This window comes from Alosa pseudoharengus, unplaced genomic scaffold (assembly GCF_046254945.1).
Source record: "Alosa pseudoharengus isolate Yale_2024_CS ecotype anadromous, Long Island Sound unplaced genomic scaffold, YU_APseudo_1.1 YU_APseudo_1.1_scf_5, whole genome shotgun sequence".
Lineage (NCBI taxonomy): Eukaryota > Metazoa > Chordata > Actinopteri > Clupeiformes > Clupeidae > Alosa > Alosa pseudoharengus.
The window spans coordinates 11,659,060-11,680,009 of NW_027468837.1; the positions used below are offsets into that span (position 1 = coordinate 11,659,060).

The following is a 20,950-nucleotide window of genomic DNA, read 5'->3' on the forward strand; positions in this document are numbered from 1 at the left end:
CACTCCTTCCCTGTGATTTTTTTTTTCTATTGCAATCTATTGCTCTCTCCCCTCCTCTTCTGGTTGTCTATCACTCTTTTATCTGTCTCTCTGTCTCCCTCCTCCTCTGCCTTTCCACTGTCTCTCTCCCACCTCCTCTCCCTCTCCTCGTCTGCGTCCACTCCTCGCTCATCCTGTGGTCTGTGTGACCCCCCAGCGGCGTGTCCAGCGCTCTCTGAGCCCCATGCTGCGCTGTGAGGGTTGGGAGGGCACACGCTCGCTCAGCGAGGGCAACTCGCCCACCATCGCGCTCCGCTCCGGCTCTGCGTCCGGGCCCCGCAGCCTACCCATACACACCGGCACTGCTGCTGCTGCTGCAGCCACGACTGTGAGCGCATACAGTACACCACTTCTGTGTGTGTGTGTGTGTGTGTGTGTGTGTGTGTGTGTGTGTCTGTGTGTGTGTCTGTGTGTGTGTGTGTGTGTGTGTTTGTGTCAGATTTTTGGCTTTATGGGAGTATGTAGGGTGGGTGTGCTGTTGTGTATGTCTGCTTGTGTTTTGGAGAATGTGTGCTTGAGATCTGTTTTGTGTGTCTGTGTCTGTGTCTGTTTGTTTTGTGTGTTTATCTGCCCCCCCCCCCCCAAGCCACCCAGATGATATTACATTACATTACATCAGTGGTTCTTAACTAGTGGGTCGGGACCCAAAAGTGGGTCGCGGAACCATTCTGGGTGGGTCGCGGAGCTCGTGGTTAAAAAAAAAAAAGAAGAAATCGCCCATTTCAAATAGACTTAAATTGAGACGAAATGGTGCAGAATCCACAGTGTGCGATGTTCACAATTGCTGGAACATGAGTGAAAATGCCTCATAATAAAGTACACCTGTTAAAGACAGACCTGTCAAGTACTTTAAGGTGACATCAGGAGTTGAAGACTTCACAAATGTAATGCCAAACAGCATGTTCCAAACAAATACATGTAGGCCTACAGGCACTTCGCCTTTCTTAGCATGTAGCTCACCAAATCTGTTGTCTTGAACGCTATAAAATATATATGGGTCGTGACTTCATGAACATGGGAAATTGTGGGTCCCAAAGTCAGACCAGTTAAGAACCACTGCATTACATTACATTACATTTGGCTGACGCTTTTTTTTAGCCAAAGCGACTAACAACATGGTAAACAGTTTAAGTTTTAGAGCAATTCTCAACAATTTTAGGACAATTTAAAAAACATATTATATGGCCATCTGAAGCCACTGCCATCCAGATGATATTATATTATTATATGGCCATCTGAAGCCACCGAGATATTATATGGTCATGTGAATCCACCCAGGCTATGCAGGACTTATGCACGCCTTTCAGGTAGTTAATTTGCTACTTTTAAAACTCCTTAGTCAGTGGGAAGAATTCACATTGATTCTGTTGACAAACCAGGTTATCTGCATACTCAGAGGAACATATGATCATCAATCATATAATGGGCATATTATCTGCAGCTGCACAGTAGTGTTTGTTTGACTCTAGTGTTCATGTGCCACTTTGTCTTGCCGTCTTGTTAGTCCAGTGACTTATATGTGTCAGAGTGTCTTATGCAATGCTCTTATGACAGCACTTTTATAAGTGGAGAAGTTTGGCAGGCTGCCAGCATGGGTTCCACATTAACACCCCGGGAGATTGCTCATCATGCTCTTTCTTGGAGGAGAATCTTATCATAGATATGAGTCTTATCATGTCTTATCACAGTAAATGGAATGCATATTACTATGTTATTATCTTTGTTATAGATTCAATGGTCAACGGTTGAGCTGTACGTTTCTGTATAGCTCATGCATCAGGACCTTTTACCAAATTATAGTTAATACTATACATAATCCATTCAAATTGTACCAACCAGGATTCAAGCAGAAGTCCTCAGGGTAGCTGATTTTATTCAGTCTTCTTGACCCAGGTTTGCAGGTCGTGCTGCCGTCATTCTCCCGGCAGCAGGAGGTGAAGGTTCTGAATGTTTCTTATCTCTTTATTTGTAACCTTTTTCTGACCAATTACCCTCCACACAAGACGGAAGTAGGTCAGTTGTAGTGTAGGACATTTGCGGGGCCCTTTCTGACCTCTTTCTGTTGTGCTTTGGTTGGTGTACTGCACATGTTGATGGGGGGGAAAGTGTGTGTGTGTGTATGTGTATGTATGTGTGTGTGTGTAATTTGTAGATATTTGTGTTTGGCTGTTTTCTTGTCCTGTCAAACGGTCCATCTGCTTCTATGGTGTACTAATTTGTGTTTGTGTCGTCTCAGTGTTGTGTCTCTGTGTATGGTCTGTGCTGCTTTTGCTGTGTGGCTGTGTGATTCCACTGTTGCTGTGTCAGGTGGCTTAAAGGCTTCACAATGTTGCTTAACTCTCTTTTTTAAAACACCTCCGCACTCTACACACACACAGACACGCATACACACACACACTTCACCTTTGAACTCAGTATCATGGAAGGGCCATTAGTGGCAGAAGATTCCAGTCGGCGAGCTTTTGTTGTGTGTTTTGTGTGTGTTTGAAGTTCTACCGGTTAGAAAAGTCAATATGACCCACTACCCCCCTTCTCTGGACTCAGTGCCCTCTGTATTTCTCCACTACACGTGTACACACACACACATAATTACACACTCACACACACTCTCTCTCACGCGCACACACACACACACACACACACACACACGCACACTCTCTCTCTCTCTCTCTCTCTCTCTCTCTCTCTCTCTCTCTCTCTCTCTCTCTCTCTCTCTCTCTCTCTCTCTCACTCACACTCACACTCACACACACATAATTACACACACACATAATTACACACACACACGCGCGCGCATACTCACTCTCTCTCTCTCTCTCTATCTCTATGTCTGTCTCTTTCTTCTAGTCAAAGCCACATCGGTATGTGCGGCTCGATGTTGTTTTGTGCTCTGTTCCTGTGCACAAGCCGTACTCTGTAATTCTGTGGTCAACTCTGTGGTGCTGCTGTGTCCAGTTCCGTTTGAGTAGCCGTCGTAACCGTGGTGGTGGTGATGATGCTGATGCTGGCGTGTTGGCATGAGTCTCCCTGCATGTGTCGTGTATGCTTAACAGTGTGTGGGCCATTCTCCATCTGTGCATCTGTTGTGGTGACCTCATGTCCATTGCTGACGTTTCGTTCGTTCGGGCTGATTCATTCATTCTTTCAGTCATGAAAGTAGGCATTGGCTGACACATGTTTGATTAATGTGTTTCCGGCCAATCATAGGAGCCAGGAGGTGGGATGAATAGCCAGCCGCAGTGGGGCGGACCAGAGAACGGCACAGCCATGCCCCCACCACACAACGCCTACAGCGGGCACGGAGAGAGGGGCCGTGCACTGTCCACCTCCTCCACCAAGGTAGCACTCTCTTCCCCTCTGGCATCTTCCTCCTTTTCCACCTCTTCTCCCTCCTCGTGCTCCTCCTCATCTTCCTCTTCCTCCTCTTCATCCTTCTCTTCCTCACCATCTTCCTCCTCCTCCTCCTCCTCGTCCTCGTCCACTTCTCTCACTGCCCTGTCTGTCCCCTCCCTGTCCTCTTGCTCCCACCTGTACTCGTTCACAGTTGGGCCTATATTGACTAGGGATGTCCCGATCCGATATTTGGATCGGATCGGCCGCCGATATTAGCAAAAAATGCATATCGGCCTGCACGGGAAAATCCCGATCCGGACTCCCGATCCAGTTTGTTTTCAAAACTCTGGTCCGTGTTTTTCAGCACACCGATGTAGGTAATCCATTCCAGTTTTTTTCAGCTTTCCCCCCCAAATCCGGTCCGCGTTTTTCAGCACACCTAGCGACCTGTCCAGCATCCCACTTGTCTGTGCATGTCCCACTAAGAATTTAAAGTTATCGAGCAAACATTTAATGTCACAGTTGAATTAATATAGCCTAATGTTAACCGCGACCGAGAGTGTCCGCGAGACCCTCTCACATTATTATGACCGCCGCTAGCGAAGCTAGCGAAGCGGTCATATAGGGATTGTCATTTTTTTTTTTTTTTTTTTTTCCCCCCGTCATCTACTTCCTGAAATTTTGGTCAACGATACCCGGGGCACCGAAACACCGGGGCACATGAAATTTTGTGGGTATGTAGCCCCACTAGACTTTTACGGAAAAATTTAGTTTGGTCCCCGGGGGCCACTCCCCCTCCGCGCTGGGCCCCCCGAAACCCAAAAAATGCAGTTTTTCCTTAATAACTACCTGAACCGTGGCACCGAGGATGAAGACATTTTTATGGTATGTTGGTCTCAAGGGCCCACATCAACCTAGCCCATAATCACTCATTTGTGATTTGCACCCCCCCGGTAAAAAATGAAAATGCAATATCATTCTGCTTTAATCGCCCCTCTCTTCAGTAAAGATGTTCAGAACTGCACCAAATTGTATGTGTATGATTAACCTGACATTCTCTTGGGGTATGCCAAGTTTCGTAGAATTTCATCCATGGGGGGGGTCTAAAAAATTAAGTTATGTGTACATTTAGTGACTGTACACTCATTGGCCTGTAGATAGTGGTGCACACATATACACACGCACACACACACACAGGCACGTATTCCATCAGTATCGGCAATTAGAACGGCCGATACATAATTACACATTCAGTAGGATTAAAGGAAAACCACATATTCATCATAATAATAATTTGGCTGCATTTCCAGTATTGGCGTCACGTAGTCGTTTGTCCACTAGATGGCGCATCGTTGCAGTGAGACTAATTTTGTTGGAAGTTAATCTAAAGTGGGTTGAAAAGACACTACGCTTCCTACAAGGACAAGACTGTAGTTTGCCGTAGAGAACGTCTAAGGGTAGGATGATTTCTGCATGACATGTAATTCCCATTTCCTCTTGAAGCCAAAATAAATCTGAGAATGTTTATCGGACATGCTTGTTTTTTACTGCAGGTATGCTACGCTAATCCTATCAATAGCAGAACGTAGGTAAAATAATGTTACAATTAGCATGGTTGAGTGATGGAGGCCAATTTCATTATTGATGTATTTGTAGAAAACCATAAATGCGTTTATAGGCTACCAAGCAAATTGATAAAAGCACTAATTGTATCTTTCGACGGTCATCTCATTTGCTTATGACCATAACCTACTAGCAGGAGCTAAGTGAGTTAGCCACAACACGTTCGCTACGTGATGTTTTTTTAATGGAAAATATATAGGCTACCTGAAAGATAACCTGTCTATGATGCATCCTAAACACCGGGCTGCGACATTTAGCTGCTCAAAGTCTCAAAAAGCATCTGAGTCAACGCTCATTCCCAAACACCCATATAGGCTACAATCCTCTATTTTCAAAGGTGATTCAAGTAAGGAAGAGCATGGCTCAAAGTAAAGTAACTGAAACTACATAAATTCGTCAAAGTGAATAATTTGTGTCAACTCGCCGCAATGTAGATTTATTAACAACGCACCCGTGATGATCTACATCTCCATTTAAACCAGATGTTTTAGAGCGCACGTTGAGATGTATTCAGGACAGGGCTGTACTTACACATATTTGTTGCACGTGCTACAAAAATCATTCTTTGCGATGGATGATTTAGTACCAACGTTACACCGGTCAGATACAGTTTGCTTATGGCTATTCCGTGAGACTGAGGCGCTTTTTGTTTGTTCGAAGTGCGTGTTTAGGGTGTGAGAGGGGAGTCGATGTGCTTTGATTCCAGCTTGGTAGTTGTAGTCTATGCGATTAAAAAACACGTGTGTGTGAAGTATCCAAACAATGATAACGCTTTCATTATGGCTGCTTAACCACAGACCTTGAGCTACTGTACAGTGGGTTGGGTTCCATTTACAAGTGTCCACTTCATTCGCCCTTTCCGTGATCTACGTGAAATGTATTACTGATATGCAAAACTATTAACTTTTCGCCAAGAGGTGGCAGCTCTTGGTTCCAAAGGAGATTTTATTTGGGTCGCCAGCATAGCCTAGTGACAAGTGTTGTGTAATAGGCCTAGCATAGGGCCTACCTTATATAGCTTAAAGTTTGTTTTGTCATAACTCCCTCTATGCATTTTTGCATTTAGAATAGCTCTGAAACCGGGGGGCGAACACGTCGCAGGGGGGCGCCAGTGCGTGGATATCTCAATCGCAAAATTAAACAATATTTCTATCGGGCGCCTATCATGGACTAGGCTGGGTGAAAATCAAAAGATTGCGTCAAAAGATTGAGCTTAACCATGGACCTCATAGTTGCAAAATGCAAGGAAACATGAATCAGCATATTATTTGCACAAACAATAACGGACAGTAGCTCTTCAACTTTGCCAGTTAAAATGTGTGAACAGTCTCGCAACGCATTTCATGAAGGCCCTTTTGGACATGTCAGTTATTTGAACCACTGGGTAAAACGGCATTTTGTTTTAGACTACTGGTATTTAATTTGTGCATTGACAATAAAGCTGAATATCATTTGAACTACTGTAGATGACTAAACTTATGCATATGTAGAAGAAGAAACATTCACAAAAATCCATGACGTGACCTCTCTTCTTGATAGCTGTTGAAAACTGCATGGAACTGACAGGGATTGTTTTGTTTAATAATAAATAAATAAATACATTATGCTGCTACCTTCTGCTTTTCCCAAATACAATGTAGCCTACAGGTGTACCTTTCATCAGTCCAGTTGCAATGGATGGACTGTGATGAACTGCCCTACTTGTGATTGTTTAGAGATTTTAAAGGTTTTATAACAATACTACAAATTTTTTGGCCCAGAAACAAATCTATTCACCTTTGCAGCGCCAGCAGGCTACTTTGTGTGCGGAATGTGTGCAAACACACATTCCAAACAAGCATACACAAAAGTTTCAAGAGTGGGGGATGGAGTAGAAGATGGAGACAAATTCATTAATATGATTTATTTTCGCGGAATGGATGTACAGGACTGAGCGGCGGTCATATTTTGTACCGCTATGCGGTACATCTAGTTAAGGCTGTTATGCATGTTGCTGCTGACAGCTTTGCCTGTCTAACGAATGTTATCTTCGCGATTTAAGATTGTTTGTGTAATGTATAGGCACAGCACGCACTTTAATTTCCCTATTTTTACAATCGGCTAGCCTAACAAACGCATTTCATTTAAAAAAGCAACCTGGTCAATCGCTAACAAGTAAGTGCACCTAGGCCTACAACTTTACACATCCAAAAGGGTAGAAGCTTTCAGTAGGCTATCATAACTATTTTACCGTTTAGTCTGTGCATCGGCGCACAGCCTACGACGATGTGAATTGTGTGACAGCTGTTGTCGCGGTAAACTTGTCTCTAAATTGTGTAGATAGGCCTACTTGCTATGTTGCTTGATTTTCTGTAATAAATGCAGCCTGTAGCCTAGGTTACTTCAGCAAACCCAGACCACTTGTTGCATCAGTTTCGCTTTTAAAAAGCAAGAGTGAGAGGCTTTTTAGCGCAGTCTCACTTACCATTGATGAGCACAGGAGCAGGCTGACACCTGAGCATGTTGAAATGATCACCTTTGTGAAGAAGAATCTCCCCATCATGCTTAGACTGCAGCCAGGGCAAACAGTAGAAATTGAAGGGAGTATGGAGATGGAGCAGTAAAGTGTGGAGGAGATAGCAATACTGTAGAAGGCTTGACAGTTATTTGGGTTGTTATGTGAATATCTCCAGAACCGTAGGGCCTAGGAGGTCCACCTTTTTTTTTGTATGTTGGTCCTAAGGGGGCATGTCAACCCATCCCATTACCACTTATTTCATGTATAGCGCCACCTAGTTAAAAATTAAAAAGCAAAAAATTAGGTGTTTTCATCACAATATCTCTGGCTGACATGGTCAAAACTGCACGAAATTGAAAGTGTAGGATCATTATGACACCCTCCGAATGCATGCCAAGTTTTGTGAACTTTCGTTCATGGGGGGCCTTACAATAAAATGATTTATGTGTACATTTAGTGACCGTACAGCAACAAGAATTCCCAGGACACTGAAAGACCGGGCTACACGAAACTTGGTGGGCATGTAACCCCACATGGATAGCATGGAACCATCGTTTTTCGTTTTGATCTGTAGCCCCCCCGCTGTACTGGACCCCCCGAAAGGAGGGTAGGGCAGACAGTTTTCTGTGAATAGTGAACCGTAGGGCCTAGGATGACCAATTTTTTCCGTATGTTTGCCTCCAGGGGTCATGTTAACCCATTCCATGTGCACACATGTGCATAAACAGATACACACGCACACACATACATTCACAGTAATCATACGTATGACACATACTCACACAGTAGACATATGTACGCATGCATGCACATGCACAAACACACATACGCAGGCAAACACACAAGCACGCACACACACACACACACACACACACACACACACACACCCACACACATAAACATAAACGTGTACACGCACACATGCACACAATTCAAGAATTTCTCAGAATCATGAACAGGCAAGATGGGGGTGGGGTTGTATAAAATGAATTTTACATGTGAAATCTTTGAACTAATGATGTTTTGGTACTTGTTGTCTAGCAGATACCAGTGAGAATTGAGTGTGGATAATGCAATTTAGTGAGACCGTTAGAATCATATAGGCCTTTCAGCGTGATTTATTTTTGTGGAAAAAATGTGCTGGACTGGGTGGCGGTCATATTTTGTACCGCTCTGCGGTACATCTAGTTTGACTATTTTCTACTCAGGTTTTGTGTGTGTTGCTTTTATATATAATTTTATATTGTTTACAATATTGTTTACACTGATGGCTTTTTTTAATCCTTGGTTTACACTCTTGAGCAGAGCACTGATGCCTATTCAGTTTGTGTGGTTAATTGACTATTTATTTTCTACTCAGCTTTTCTGTGTGTTTTGCTTTTTTTATACAGTTTACAATATTGTTTGCACTGATGGCTTTTTAAGCCTTGGTTTACACTTTTGTTGTTCAAGAGCAGAGCACTGATGCGAATTCAGTTTGTGTGGTTAATTGACTATTTATTATTTTGTGTTTATTTAACCCTGTTAAGAATAAACAGGTCAGCTTCTCATTACCAACCATTGTGGATTATTCAAACTAACCTAATTAAGTTGGCTAGTTGTTCTTAAGAGTAAAACCCTTTTCAACATGAGTATAACAACAAAATAAGTAAATATCTTTAATCTTTAATACATGCTTGGATCGGCTGGTATCGGTATCGGCCGATGCTAAAAGCTACAATATCGGTATCGGATCGGAAGTGAAAAAAGCTGGATCGGGACATCCCTAATATTGACCATTTGTCCTTTTCTGAGGCCTGTGTTCAGAGGTAACTAGTGTTGGTAAGATCCACCCATTCATTTTGATGGAATGTGGCAGATAAACACCTGTGTGGTTCCAACTAGCGGCAAGCTTTTTATTAGTGAAAGGGTTGCTAGCTGGGCTGTTGGCAGAACATGCAAGTTTTTTTTTCAGGGTAGGTAGTTTTAGGTATCAAAAGTAAAGATCATCCCCGCACCATCTGTGAAGTCAGAGAGCGAACCTGAAGAAGCTGAAGGTGAAGCAAGTCATTCGCTCTAAATAAGCAATCCATATTATACCAGTGTGTGGTGGTGATCTTTACTCAATCCATATTATACCAGTTGCTTATAGGTAGTTAGTTCATAATGGAATGGTGTCTTTCTTGGTAGTTTTAGATAGTTGCTTTTAGGTAGTTAATTCATAATGGAATGGTGTCTTTCTAGGTAGTTTTAGATAGTTGCTTTTAGCTAGTTAGTTCATAATGGAATGGTGTCTTTCTAGGTAGTTTTAGATAGTTGCTTATACAGTAGGTAGTTAGTTCATAATGGAATGGTGTCTTTCTATGTAGTTTTAGATAGTTGCTTTTAGGTAGTTAATTCATAATGGAATGGTGTCTTTCTAGGTAGTTTTAGATAGTTGCTTTTAGGTAGTTAATTCATAATGGAATGGTGTCTTTCTAGGTAGTTTTAGATAGTTGCTTTTAGGTAGTTAGTTCATAATGGAATGGTGTCTTTCTAGGTAGTTTTAGATAGTTGCTTTTAGGTAGTTAGTTCATAATGGAATGGTGTCTTTCTTGGTAGTTTTAGATAGTTGCTTTTAGGTAGTTAATTCATAATGGAATGGTGTCTTTCTAGGTAGCTTTAGATAGTTGCTTTTAGGTAGTTAGTTCATAATGGAATGGTGTCTTTCTAGGTAGCTTTAGATAGTTGCTTTTAGGAAGTTAGTTCATAATGGAATGGTGTCTTTCTTGGTAGTTTTAGATAGTTGCTTTTAGGTAGTTAATTCATAATGGAATGGTGTCTTTCTAGGTAGCTTTAGATAGTTGCTTTTAGGTAGTTAGTTCATAATGGAATGGTGTCTTTCTAGGTAGCTTTAGATAGTTGCTTTTAGGTAGTTAGTTCATAATGGAATGGTGTCTTTCTAGGTAGTTTTAGATAGTTGCTTTTAGGTAGTGAGTTCATAATGGAATGGTGTCTTTCTAGGTAGCTTTAGATAGTTGCTTTTAGGTAGTTAGTTCATAATGGAATACATGCAGACCTTTCTTTGGGACCACTTGGCTCTAGACTGGACGTTGAGTTCTGAGTTTTAAACAAGAGCTTAACGTCTGAGGAAGCATAACATGTAAGACAGGTTCTGTTCCGCAATATTTGACTTGTAAATGCTGTCACCGCAGTCTCAGCATGCTGCTGTGTCACCAAAGCACATGATGACTCAGCAGGGTTTTGGGTTGGAGGTGCAGTGATGCCAGGTTGCCCTCTGCCATTTTAATGAGGTGTGTGTGTGTGTGTGTGTGCGTGATGCCAGTGTATGTGATGCCAGTGTGCCCTCTGCCATATAAATGAGGTGATAATGAGTCAGGTCATAGCATCATGTAATGCCTGAGACTCAGCTTGTGGTGGCAGCACAGGACCAACAGCTCTCACAGTCTTATTCACACTCACAGCTCGGCTCAGCTCAGCCTGACCTGCTTCTTTTCTGCCTCTGTTTAATGCTGGTGCTGTTAGAAAAAACACTCCATGAGTGTTATGCTAGTGCTGTTCAAACACTCCATGTGTGTTAAGAGTTGGTCAGTTTCACTTGCGGTCTTCTGTAAAGTATGCCTTTCTGCTCTCTTTGTTAAGTGGTGATGGTTTAATGGAGGCTCTTGCCATGTGGTTTGGCACATGCTCCACCATTTATTAAGACAACATTGATACATAACCACCTAAATATTGATTTCTCTCTCTCTCTCTCTTTCTCTCTTTCTCTCTCTCTCTCTCTCTGTCTCTCTCTCTCTCTCTCTCTCTCTCTCTCTCTCTCTCTCTCTCTCTCTCTCGTCAGCCACAGTCGGCTCGTGAGCAGCTGGCCCTGACGCTGGGTGGTGGGGGCCTGAATTCGGACGCTCCGCGCACCAGCCGCGACTCTCTGCACTGCTCCAGCGGTTACAGCACCCAGACCACCACGCCCTCCTGCTCCGAGGACACCATCCCCTCCCACGGTCAGTACCACCCCCACCTCAGCCCCACCCCCACCCCCACCACAGCCCCACCCCAACCGTGCTGCTGCACCTCCACCCTCCACGTATGCCTGAACCGCTGGATCCAGCTGCATGTCTCTCTCTCTCTCTCTCTCTCTCTCTCTCTCTCTCTCTCTCTCTCTCTGTCTGTCTGTCTGTCTGTCTGTCTGTCTGTCTGTCTGTCTGTCTGTCTGTCTGTCTGTCTGTCTGTCTGTCTGTCTGTCTGTCTGTCTGTCTGTCTGTCTGTCTGTCTGTCTGTCTGTCTGTCTGTCTGTCGCTCGCTCGCTCTCTCTCTATTTCTCCTTTCTTTTTCTTTCTCTCTTTCTTTCTTAGTCAGTCTGTTTTTTAGTCACAGACCACGTCTCTCTCTCTCTCTCTCTCTCTCTCTCTCTCTCTCTCTCTCTCTCTCTCTCTCTCTCTGTCTGTCTGTCTGTCTGTCTGTCTGTCTGTCTGTCTCTCGCTCGCTCGCTCTCTCTCTATTTCTCCTTTCTTTTTCTTTCTCTCTTTCTTTCTTAGTCAGTCTGTTTTTTAGTCACAGACCACGTCTCTCTCGCTCTCTCTCTCTCCTTCCTCTCTTTCTTTCACTCTTGTTCTCTATCTCTCTCATTCTTGTCCTATCTCTTTATCTCTCTCTCTCTCTCTCTCTTTCTCTCATTCAACCTGGACTTTTTCTTTTCCTATTTGTGTTTCTCATGGCCATGATCGCAGCATGTTTGTGTATGGAATCCTGCGAAACTTCTCATCTCTCCATCTGCTCACGTCATAGCCTTCTGTAGCACACACACACTCACGCACATGTTCACACGCACAAACAGACACACACACACACATGCACATACTCAATTTCACATGCATACACACAAATTCACACATACAGGAGTGTTTTCACACCAAGGTTTTTGTGACGGATCATTTCCTCAGAACAAAAGCTTTGGTTAAAATTGCCGTGTCATTTAGTAATGTCAGAGGTCTATTTACTTACACACACACACACACACACACACACACACACACGCACACGTACCCCTACACGTACCCCACTGTTTTTCCCCCAACACACACCGAAAACACAGTCCCCCCCCCCCCCTTTCATGTATCTACAGTTTGATACATATACCCAGAAGTATTTGTCCACAAAGTCCACAAGGGACTTTTCTGCCTGCATTTCCCACACCAGTCATTGTTTACTGTAGAAGTCAAACAGTCCCCTCGCTGCCAGATTCATTAGCATTGAGTTTGGATCTCATAACACCATCTGTGGAGGCAGTTTGTGTTTTGACTCCTCTCAGCCTGAGTCACCCTGAGAAAGCCCATCTCGTTAGAGACTTCACAGTCTCTCTGCAGCAGAGTTCAACGCTAAGACGCTAACGCTCTGCCCTACTGCTCACACACACACACACACACACACACACACACACACACACACACACACACACAGCCTGTACATATGTTTATATCTATGACTCTAAACAACCCGTATGAAAGTCCACATTTGCACACATAAATGAGTGTTTCCATCAAAACACAAGTATTGTGCAGGCTGTGCATCACCCAAGCAATGCTGCATGAAGCCTGTTGGCAAATAATGATGATGCTGATGACCACCTGTCAATCAACATCAGCCCGCCCCACCCCACCCCACCACCCTCCTTTGCTAGCTTATTGTGTGACCTGTGTGTGGATGCGTCCCCCCACCCCACCTGGCGTCTGCCACACCCCCGCCCGCCTGCGTCCACTCCTGCATTTACATCCCACTCTGAGAAATACAACATCTACATCAACACCCGTGATCTCTTTGTTTCTGGACCACAGTTTAAAACACGCCTCTATATTCTCTTTCAGCCGTAAAGAAAGAACCTCCACTCTATGGTAGGTTGGAGTATGTGTATATAAATATATATATATATCTTCCTGTGCTGATTCATATCCATTCCCTTGTCCACCACTCCATACTGACCCAGCACTTTTCACCAGTGGGCTTGGTGAGCCGTCCTTCCACCTAATGTCCGTCAGCGGGACATCTGTGCTGTGAAGTCACGTCATGCCATGCCCTTCGACTGCTCAGAGAGCGATTGGGGGGAATGATCCACACTGGGCTTTATGTGGGCAGAGCAGTTTCTACTGAGTGGTTAGAGTGCAGAGAGGATGGAGATGAGATGGAGATGCGGGTTTGTGTCTGTGTGTGTGCGTCTGTGTGTGCGTGTGTGTGTGTGTGTGTGCGTCTGTGTGTGTGTGTGTGCGTCTGTGTGTGTGTGTGTGCGTCTGTGTGTGTGTGTGTGCGTCTGTGTGTGTGTGTGTGCGTCTGTGTGTGTGTGTGTGCGTCTGTGTGTGTGTGTGCGTCTGTGTGTGTGTGTGCGTGTGTGTGTGTGTGTGTGTGTGTGTGTGTGTGTGTGTGTGCGTCTGTGTGTGTGTGTGTGCGTCTGTGTCTGTGTGTGCGTCTGTGTCTGTGTGTGCGTCTGTGTCTGTGTGCGTCTGTGTGTGTGTGTGTCTTTGTGTGCGTGTGTGTGTGTGTGTGTGTGTGCGTCTGTGTGTGTGCGTCTGCGTGTGTGCGTCTGTGTGTGTGTGCGTCTGTGTCTGTGTGTGCGTCTGTGTCTGTGTGTGTGCGTCTGTGTCTGTGTGTGCGTCTGTGTCTGTGTGTGTGCGTCTGTGTGTGTGTGTGTGTGCGTGTGCGTGTGTGTGTGTGTGTTGGTCGTTACAGATAAATTGCCCCCTAAAGGCATTAATGTTCTTGTAAGGGTCTGTATGTCACACCATTGCCTAGAAATTGTGTGTGCGTGTGTGCACGTGTACACACATACGTCTATGGGTGGGTGGTGTTCCTGACTTTTTTCCTCATCAACTGATAAGCTCAGTGTTTCACCGATCCAGTGTGTGTCAGCTTCCTGTTCCAGGAATAGAGCTGTGTGTGTGTTAGAGGCTGTTTGTGTGGGCTGTGTGGCAATTAGTCAAGGGTGAGGGGACAGTGACGTCTCAAGTCTGATGGCAGTGACCTGCTCTCAAACACTGCTTTTGTCTGCGCTGGTGTCGACGCAGTCAGATGTTCTGCCTGCGCCCTAAGACCCCCCCCTTCATCGCCCCGAGTTTCCAGCTCTCGGAGCCACTCACACTCTCGCCAGGGCCTCCCCACTGCCCGTCCGTGCCAAAGCAAACTCCCGCTTGGCGCGAGCCAGTTACAGTGCACTTATCAGCCTTAGCGCCTCGGCCTTTTATAGGCCTGCATCAAGTAATATTTTCCACTTAAGGGCGAAGGCGCCGTATATTGTGGTTTATTGTTTTTTTCCCCCCTAGTTTTTCATAAATGCTCTCATTGTTTCTATTGTTTCTGTGTGTGTTAAAATCTCATGGAACAACCGTGTCATCCCACATGAGTAAGACTTATAACAAAGGCTTAGTGTTGGGAAGTATAAATCTTATCGTCTTTTCCCCCTTTTCTTTTTTCTTCTCTCCCTTTTTCTCCTACCTCTTTTTTTTTTTATCCTCCTGACCTCTCAGACTACGACTACATCTCGCTGCACGGCGGCGAAGACGGCCGCAGCCCGACGGACTTCGATAAGTCCTGCACGGTGCCGCGCAACAGTGACCTGAGTCTGCAGTACCGCAAGCTGTTCCAGAGCAAGCGGCCGGCGTCCACCGTCAGCCTCCTGGCCGACCCCGAGCCCCTGCAGTCGTCGGCTCAGCCGCCTTCCCAGCATGCCTTGCAGCAGCACCAGCAGCGGGCCGGCCCGCACGTGGCCACCATCCGCCGCAAGCCCTCGTCCAAGCCCAGCTTCCGCCGCGGTACCATCAGCGGCGGCGTGCCCATCCCCATCTGCACCCCCCAGGTGCCCCTGCGCCCGTCCGCCTCCACCGTGGGCCTCGGCCCGGACGACGACGCCGCCACTGTGCCCGTGGACGGTTGGGGCGGCGGCGGAGGAGGAGGAGGAGGAGGAGGAGGCCACCCTGATCTGACGACCCACTCGCGCCACAGCCTGTGCCAGTCCACACAGAGCCTGAACACGGCGGCGGCGTCGCCCTACTACTCGCTGTACCCCGGGCAGCAGCCACTGGGCAACAGCACGGAGCAGCTGTACCAGCTCAACAAGCAGCAGCAGTTCGCCCTGCACCAGCAGCAGCAGAGGCAGTACCAGCAGCAGCAGCAGCAGCACTACCAACAACAGCAGCAGCAGCAGCATCAACAGCACATTCAGCAGCAGCATCAGCAACAACAACACATCCAGCAGCAACATCAACAACAACAATATCAGCAGCAGCATCATCCACAGCAACAGCATCCGCAACATCACCAGTATCAACAGCAGCAGCAGCAGCAGCAGATGCACTACCAGCAGCAGCAGATGCCCCTGCCGCCAGGCTACCCCCACCAGGCTGACCACACCCTGCTCAACGCCAAAGTCAACGCCGTGGGCCTGTCGGTCGAGAGCGGGCACGGCGCCCCAGGCCTGCTGTTACCGCTTCAGCAGCAGCAGGTTGGCGTCGGAGGCCCCGAGTCCCCCGACGAGGGCACGAGCCCAACGGAGGCCTGCGCAGGAGGCGGCGACATGCTGACCATGATCCGCCGCGGGGTCAGGCTGAGGCGGACAATCACCAACGACCGATCGGCGCCTGCCATCGCCCCAAACCATCTCAACTAGAGCCGGCGCCCGCTGGCACCCGCGTTAGTGCGAAGCAGCGTGGTACCTCTACGCAACCCCTCTCATCGATCTCCTCCTCCTCCTCCTCCTCCTCATCCTTCCTCCTTCATGTTCCTGGACAGAAACATTGAGCCTTTGAAGGAGGAGGTCTGGTTCAGTAGTGTCCTCATAATTAAAGTCCCAAAAGGTCTAATAGAAATCGAGAGAGGGAGAAAAAAACAAAGATGTTTGTTTGGGATTTTTAGTTTCTCTCTGAAACTGCACTGTGCTAAACAAATGTCGTAGGTGTCAAGCATAGACAGTCGTCCGTATGAATGTTGCCTCTTATTGATCAATAATTTAAAACTTGTTGGCTATATATATATAGACCACCAGAGCTTAAGATATATATACAGTATATAAATATATATATAGAAGTTATATGTTTATATTGTCATTGAGAAAAAATGATGAAAAATGGCCTTGCTTATTTAGTCTTACCCTTGCCTCTGGTCAGAAACTGTATATATTAGTGTTCTATTGGAGAAAGTGTGTATTGTATTTTTTGTTTGTTTTGATGTTTTTATTTTATTTTTGGTTGGTAATATAGCACTGGCGTCTTTTCCCAGTTATCTATTTTTGTACAGAAGCTGGACTGGGTATCAAAACGTCTGGAGCTCTGCCTTTGAAGCCCAACTTCGCTCAGCTGGGGTCATGTTGCTGACCGTACAGGCGAGCACATGAGGTGCTGAAGGCGCTAAGCAAGAAAGAGAGAAAGGATGACGGTCAAAAGATGCGATTTAGTTGGACAATGAGAGTAAGAGTTTTTAAAGTGATTAAAAGAGGCAGTTTTGTGTTTTTGGACAGAGACAAAGCCAGTGGTCTGCACTCAGCACACTGCCCCCTGTGGTTAGGAGGGCTTATTTCAACTCGGACCAGGGGCAAGCCTGTTCTTTTGAATGTGTTCTGTTCATTTTTAGTTCTAATTTTATTTTATTGGCTTAGTGGCATCCTCCCGACAAATCGTTTCAGGTAAAGATTTTTCTTATGTTGTTCTCTAAGTGCTTTATTCCAGGGGTGTCAACGTCCTGTTCTCTTAATTAAATGTGGTGCTATTTTGAGTTTTGTTCTGTTTTCAGGCCAAGCTGTCAAATAGCCAAATCAATTTCATGAAGTTCCATACATGTCCTTTTTTTTCTGTGTGTGTATTTTCTGGAGGCTGTTGGGACACATTTTTTTTTTATTAAAAAAAAAAAAAAATCCCTATGTCTGCCCCTTGGCCCCTCTTTGAAGTAAACGATTCTCACGTTCTAAGCTGGTTCTTGAAAGCGGGGTCTGTGTTGGAGGCCTATGCACTGCTCCTCCTGAGGCCACGTCGAGGCTGCGCTGACTAAGGAAGTGGCCTTCCTATGACACACTCCCACTGGCCAATGAGAAACCCCTCTGACCTGTACACACACAGGCTCCTTCTCCCAACCTGGCGTCTCATCCACGCGTACACACAGTCAGAGGTGCTCAAACACACACACACACACACACACACACACACACACACACACACACACACACAAATCGAGCTCTCGATGCTGTGGCGGAGGGTCAGGCGCGTTGTTCACAACCTTCTTAGTTCTTTTTGTGTTTATCATGACTCTTAGTCGCATCAATGTTATTTTATTTTATATTGCCTTTGCTCTTTTAATTTTGTTTTCTTTTTGTCTTTTGCTCTTTGCTGTTTACTTGTTTATTGCATTTGAGACGAAGCCCAGCTACTGAGGGCCCCCTCTTCTTCAGTAAATAAATTCCATTTGATCGGAGATCCTCACCGGTATCAAGCGATTTCTGTGTTGACAAGGCATTGTTTTCTTCTACACAACATTCATCAGTGTGTGTGTGTCTCTCTGTCTGTCTGTCTGTCTGTCTCAGTGTGTGTATGTGGGTGCTGTATGTTTTGGAAAGGGTGACTATGCCTAAGTATGTGGCGTGCTCATTTGAATGTGGGTGAAACTGATGTTGACCATTAACCTTCACTGTGTCTTTCCCTCTTCCTGCTTGCCTCTATGTGTTTGTGTCTGCACATGTGTGTGTTCCACACAAAGGGTAAGGCTAAGCATTCTTGACTGTTGATCAACAGTCTGAGACCAAAGATTGTACAGATTTTTTATTATTATTATTTAAAAGTATTGTTTAGTTTACAGTGCATGTTATACACATTTTTGATTCATTCCAAATTCTTTGGAATATTCAGTGCTAGATCTGAACATGCTCATAACTGTACGTACACACTGCCGCCAACTTGAGCTGCAAAAGAAGCGCTGGCCGCCCTGTCAAGGACGCTTGTCAAAAAGTACGGGGAAGCTTTTGGTGCTTTGGCCGCTTTGACGTGGCAGCATTCTATGTTGCTGGTCGTTTGCTGCTGAACCATTACCATAAAGTTTACCAACTTTCTGCTTGACGCTCTGGTTGCTCAACATGCCCAAAACGCGACGCTGACGGATTTGCCGCTTCTTGCAGCCGAGAGAAGCTGGCTTCCATTGAAAATGAATGACTTCCTGTAACTTCAAAGCTCAAGTCAGCGGCGATGTGTACATACAGTCATAAGACAACAGTAGCTGCCTGGGGGGGAAAGATCAAATGTATTGAATACAAAGCATTGCTTTGATGATTCAGTGCACACATCATTGCTGATTTTATTTTAATTCTGATATTAAAGATTAAAGGAGTTCACTGTGAGAAATGAGCCGCCCACAGTCAGTCAGCTACGGGGCTAATCTGGACCTGCCCATGACTCTCGCTCCTCCTTCTGACAGTGCCGTCCATTAGAACAGCTCTTTTCAAAAGGACAACAAAACTGGCTGGCCAGTCATCAGAGAATTGGACTGAAACGAGAGATCATGCTGGCACACACACTGCATTAACCTCTTGCTCTCCCTCTCTCCTCTCTCTCTCTCCCTCTCTCTTCACCTCCCTATCTCTTGCTCCCTCTTTCTCTCTGCCGTCTCGTGTTCCTCCGTGAGACTCTCCTCCATTCTCCTCCTCGTCCCCCTCACCTGACACCTCACCCTCACACCTGTCGCCACCGATCCGGTTACCTTCACCGCCGCAATCCACTGTATGGCCCAGCTCCATTGTTGTGCTGCATCTTTTCATCCTCCCATGTCGCTGGTATCGTTGTGGTTTGTGTACAGGTGATCACCTTACCTGGGGGCTTGTCTCTGTGGAGGGGACGCAAGGACTTAAGAGGCTTCCCTCTCTGCGCAGGTGATGGCTCTTTCTCCGCTGCAGCGGCACGGCGAGCGTAATTACAGAGCTTATCAGCGGCCCGCTGGGCCTGTTTGATGGGCTTAGGGGGCCCGGCTGCTGCAGGGTAATGACCCCTCACTTGGGTCCTGTGTGAGTGATCTTGGCTTTGCTTGGCTCGTCTCCTGTAAACGCTTAAACTGATGTAATCACGGTCAGATCGTGTGTGTGTGAGACAGCTCTTTTAACTTAAAGGCACAGTCAGCAATTTAACGCGATTTCAAGCCTGTGACATTTTTTTGTCCCTTTCAGGGAACAACATCTCATAATCCTAGGTGCCCATCCTGCGAGTACAGGGGGGGGAAAGCGCTCTTTGTAAGCAACCCAGACTCAGAAAACTGGAAACAAACAAAAGTTTCTCTGGGAATATTGAAAGGATCTGTGAGCCGTTGGGTCCTTGATTAAAATATAATGTGTGTTATTTTTGACAAAAGGTACTGCTAAGAAATTGAAATATAAACAAACGTGATGTCATGCACCGGCGCTGACTGTACCTTTAAGAGGTTTCAGAGGAGTTGCCCTGCATCTACAATCCTGTCACACACAAGTCCCTGTTATGCTGAGATTTTATTGAGGATTAATTGTGCCTTTCCCTGCCTTGATCACATTTAAAAAATGAAGCGCAGCGTCAACCCCATATCTTCTGGGAGAGAAGGTACTCTTAAAGCTGCCTTCAGGCCCCAGCCGTGGCGCAACTGGCTGGGGCACCTGCACCGTACACCGGCGACCCGGGTTCGATTCCCACCCCGTGGTCCTTTCCGGATCCCACCCCGACACTCTCTCCCACTCACTTCCTGTCATTCTCTACTGTCCAGTAAATTAAAGGCATAAAAGGCCAAAAAAAGATATTAATATATTATATGCAGTTTTATTTGCAAACGTAGATGGCCAGATATTCGTTTAGGAAAATACCCTGCTTCGTGTAAACGTAGTCTGAGCTTAACTCCGTTGTCAGTGACATGAATGAGAGAAAATGGGATTTCAGCCCATTAGCCTACAACTTGCCTGGTAGCGATGCTAGGTTTTGATTTCAGAAGTTTCTAGGAAACTAGCTGACATGATGGTTAAAACTGACTAACTTACGAATCTCAAACTAATCTTCTTAACAGTGGGATCTCTGTATATAAAGGCCTACACACACATAATTCCTCTCCCTCACACATAACTGTGTGTGTGTAGAAAGAAGAAGTGAGAGCGAAAGCAAAGTTCAGAGGAATCCCGGTGCCTCTGTCTCTACAAACACACACACACTCTTCCGCTCTCCTGTGTGAATGAATGGAGTGCCAGGGTTGTGGTTCGTTGAGATGTTTAGGAGAGGGCTGTCATGACTTGCTCCCGAAGAATCTCCTCTGCGCTGTCATCGACCTGTCCACTCAGTCACCACACACACAGGTCCCCACACAGCTGAACTTCATTTGCTCAGTCTCAATAATCTTCCCGCAGAAGTCTCAATAACCCTCATAGCACGCCAACCATCGTACAATCCTCTATAAATCAGTACAGTGGTCTTCGAGGTTGCATTTGATATTTGATGGACATTTGAGGGTTTGATTTTA

The 20,950-nt window shown here is 45.7% G+C and overlaps 1 protein-coding gene across 2 annotated transcripts in view; it reads left to right on the plus strand.

Moving 5' to 3' along the window:
- mtss1 (MTSS I-BAR domain containing 1) overlaps positions 1–17,919 on the plus strand; it is a 96,630-nt gene extending 78,711 nt beyond the window's left edge. The window contains exons 11-14 of one of the 2 annotated variants that reach the window (XM_076269322.1): positions 3,247–3,378; positions 11,313–11,469; positions 13,330–13,356; positions 14,980–17,919. In XM_076269322.1, the coding sequence (XP_076125437.1) occupies positions 3,247–3,378; positions 11,313–11,469; positions 13,330–13,356; positions 14,980–16,118 (1,455 nt within the window). In that variant the 3' untranslated portion in view covers positions 16,119–17,919. The remainder of the gene's footprint in view (positions 1–3,246; positions 3,379–11,312; positions 11,470–13,329; positions 13,357–14,979) is intronic. The other variant, XM_076269323.1, reaches the window with a different exon arrangement.
- The last annotated feature ends 3,031 nt before the right edge of the window (positions 17,920–20,950 follow it).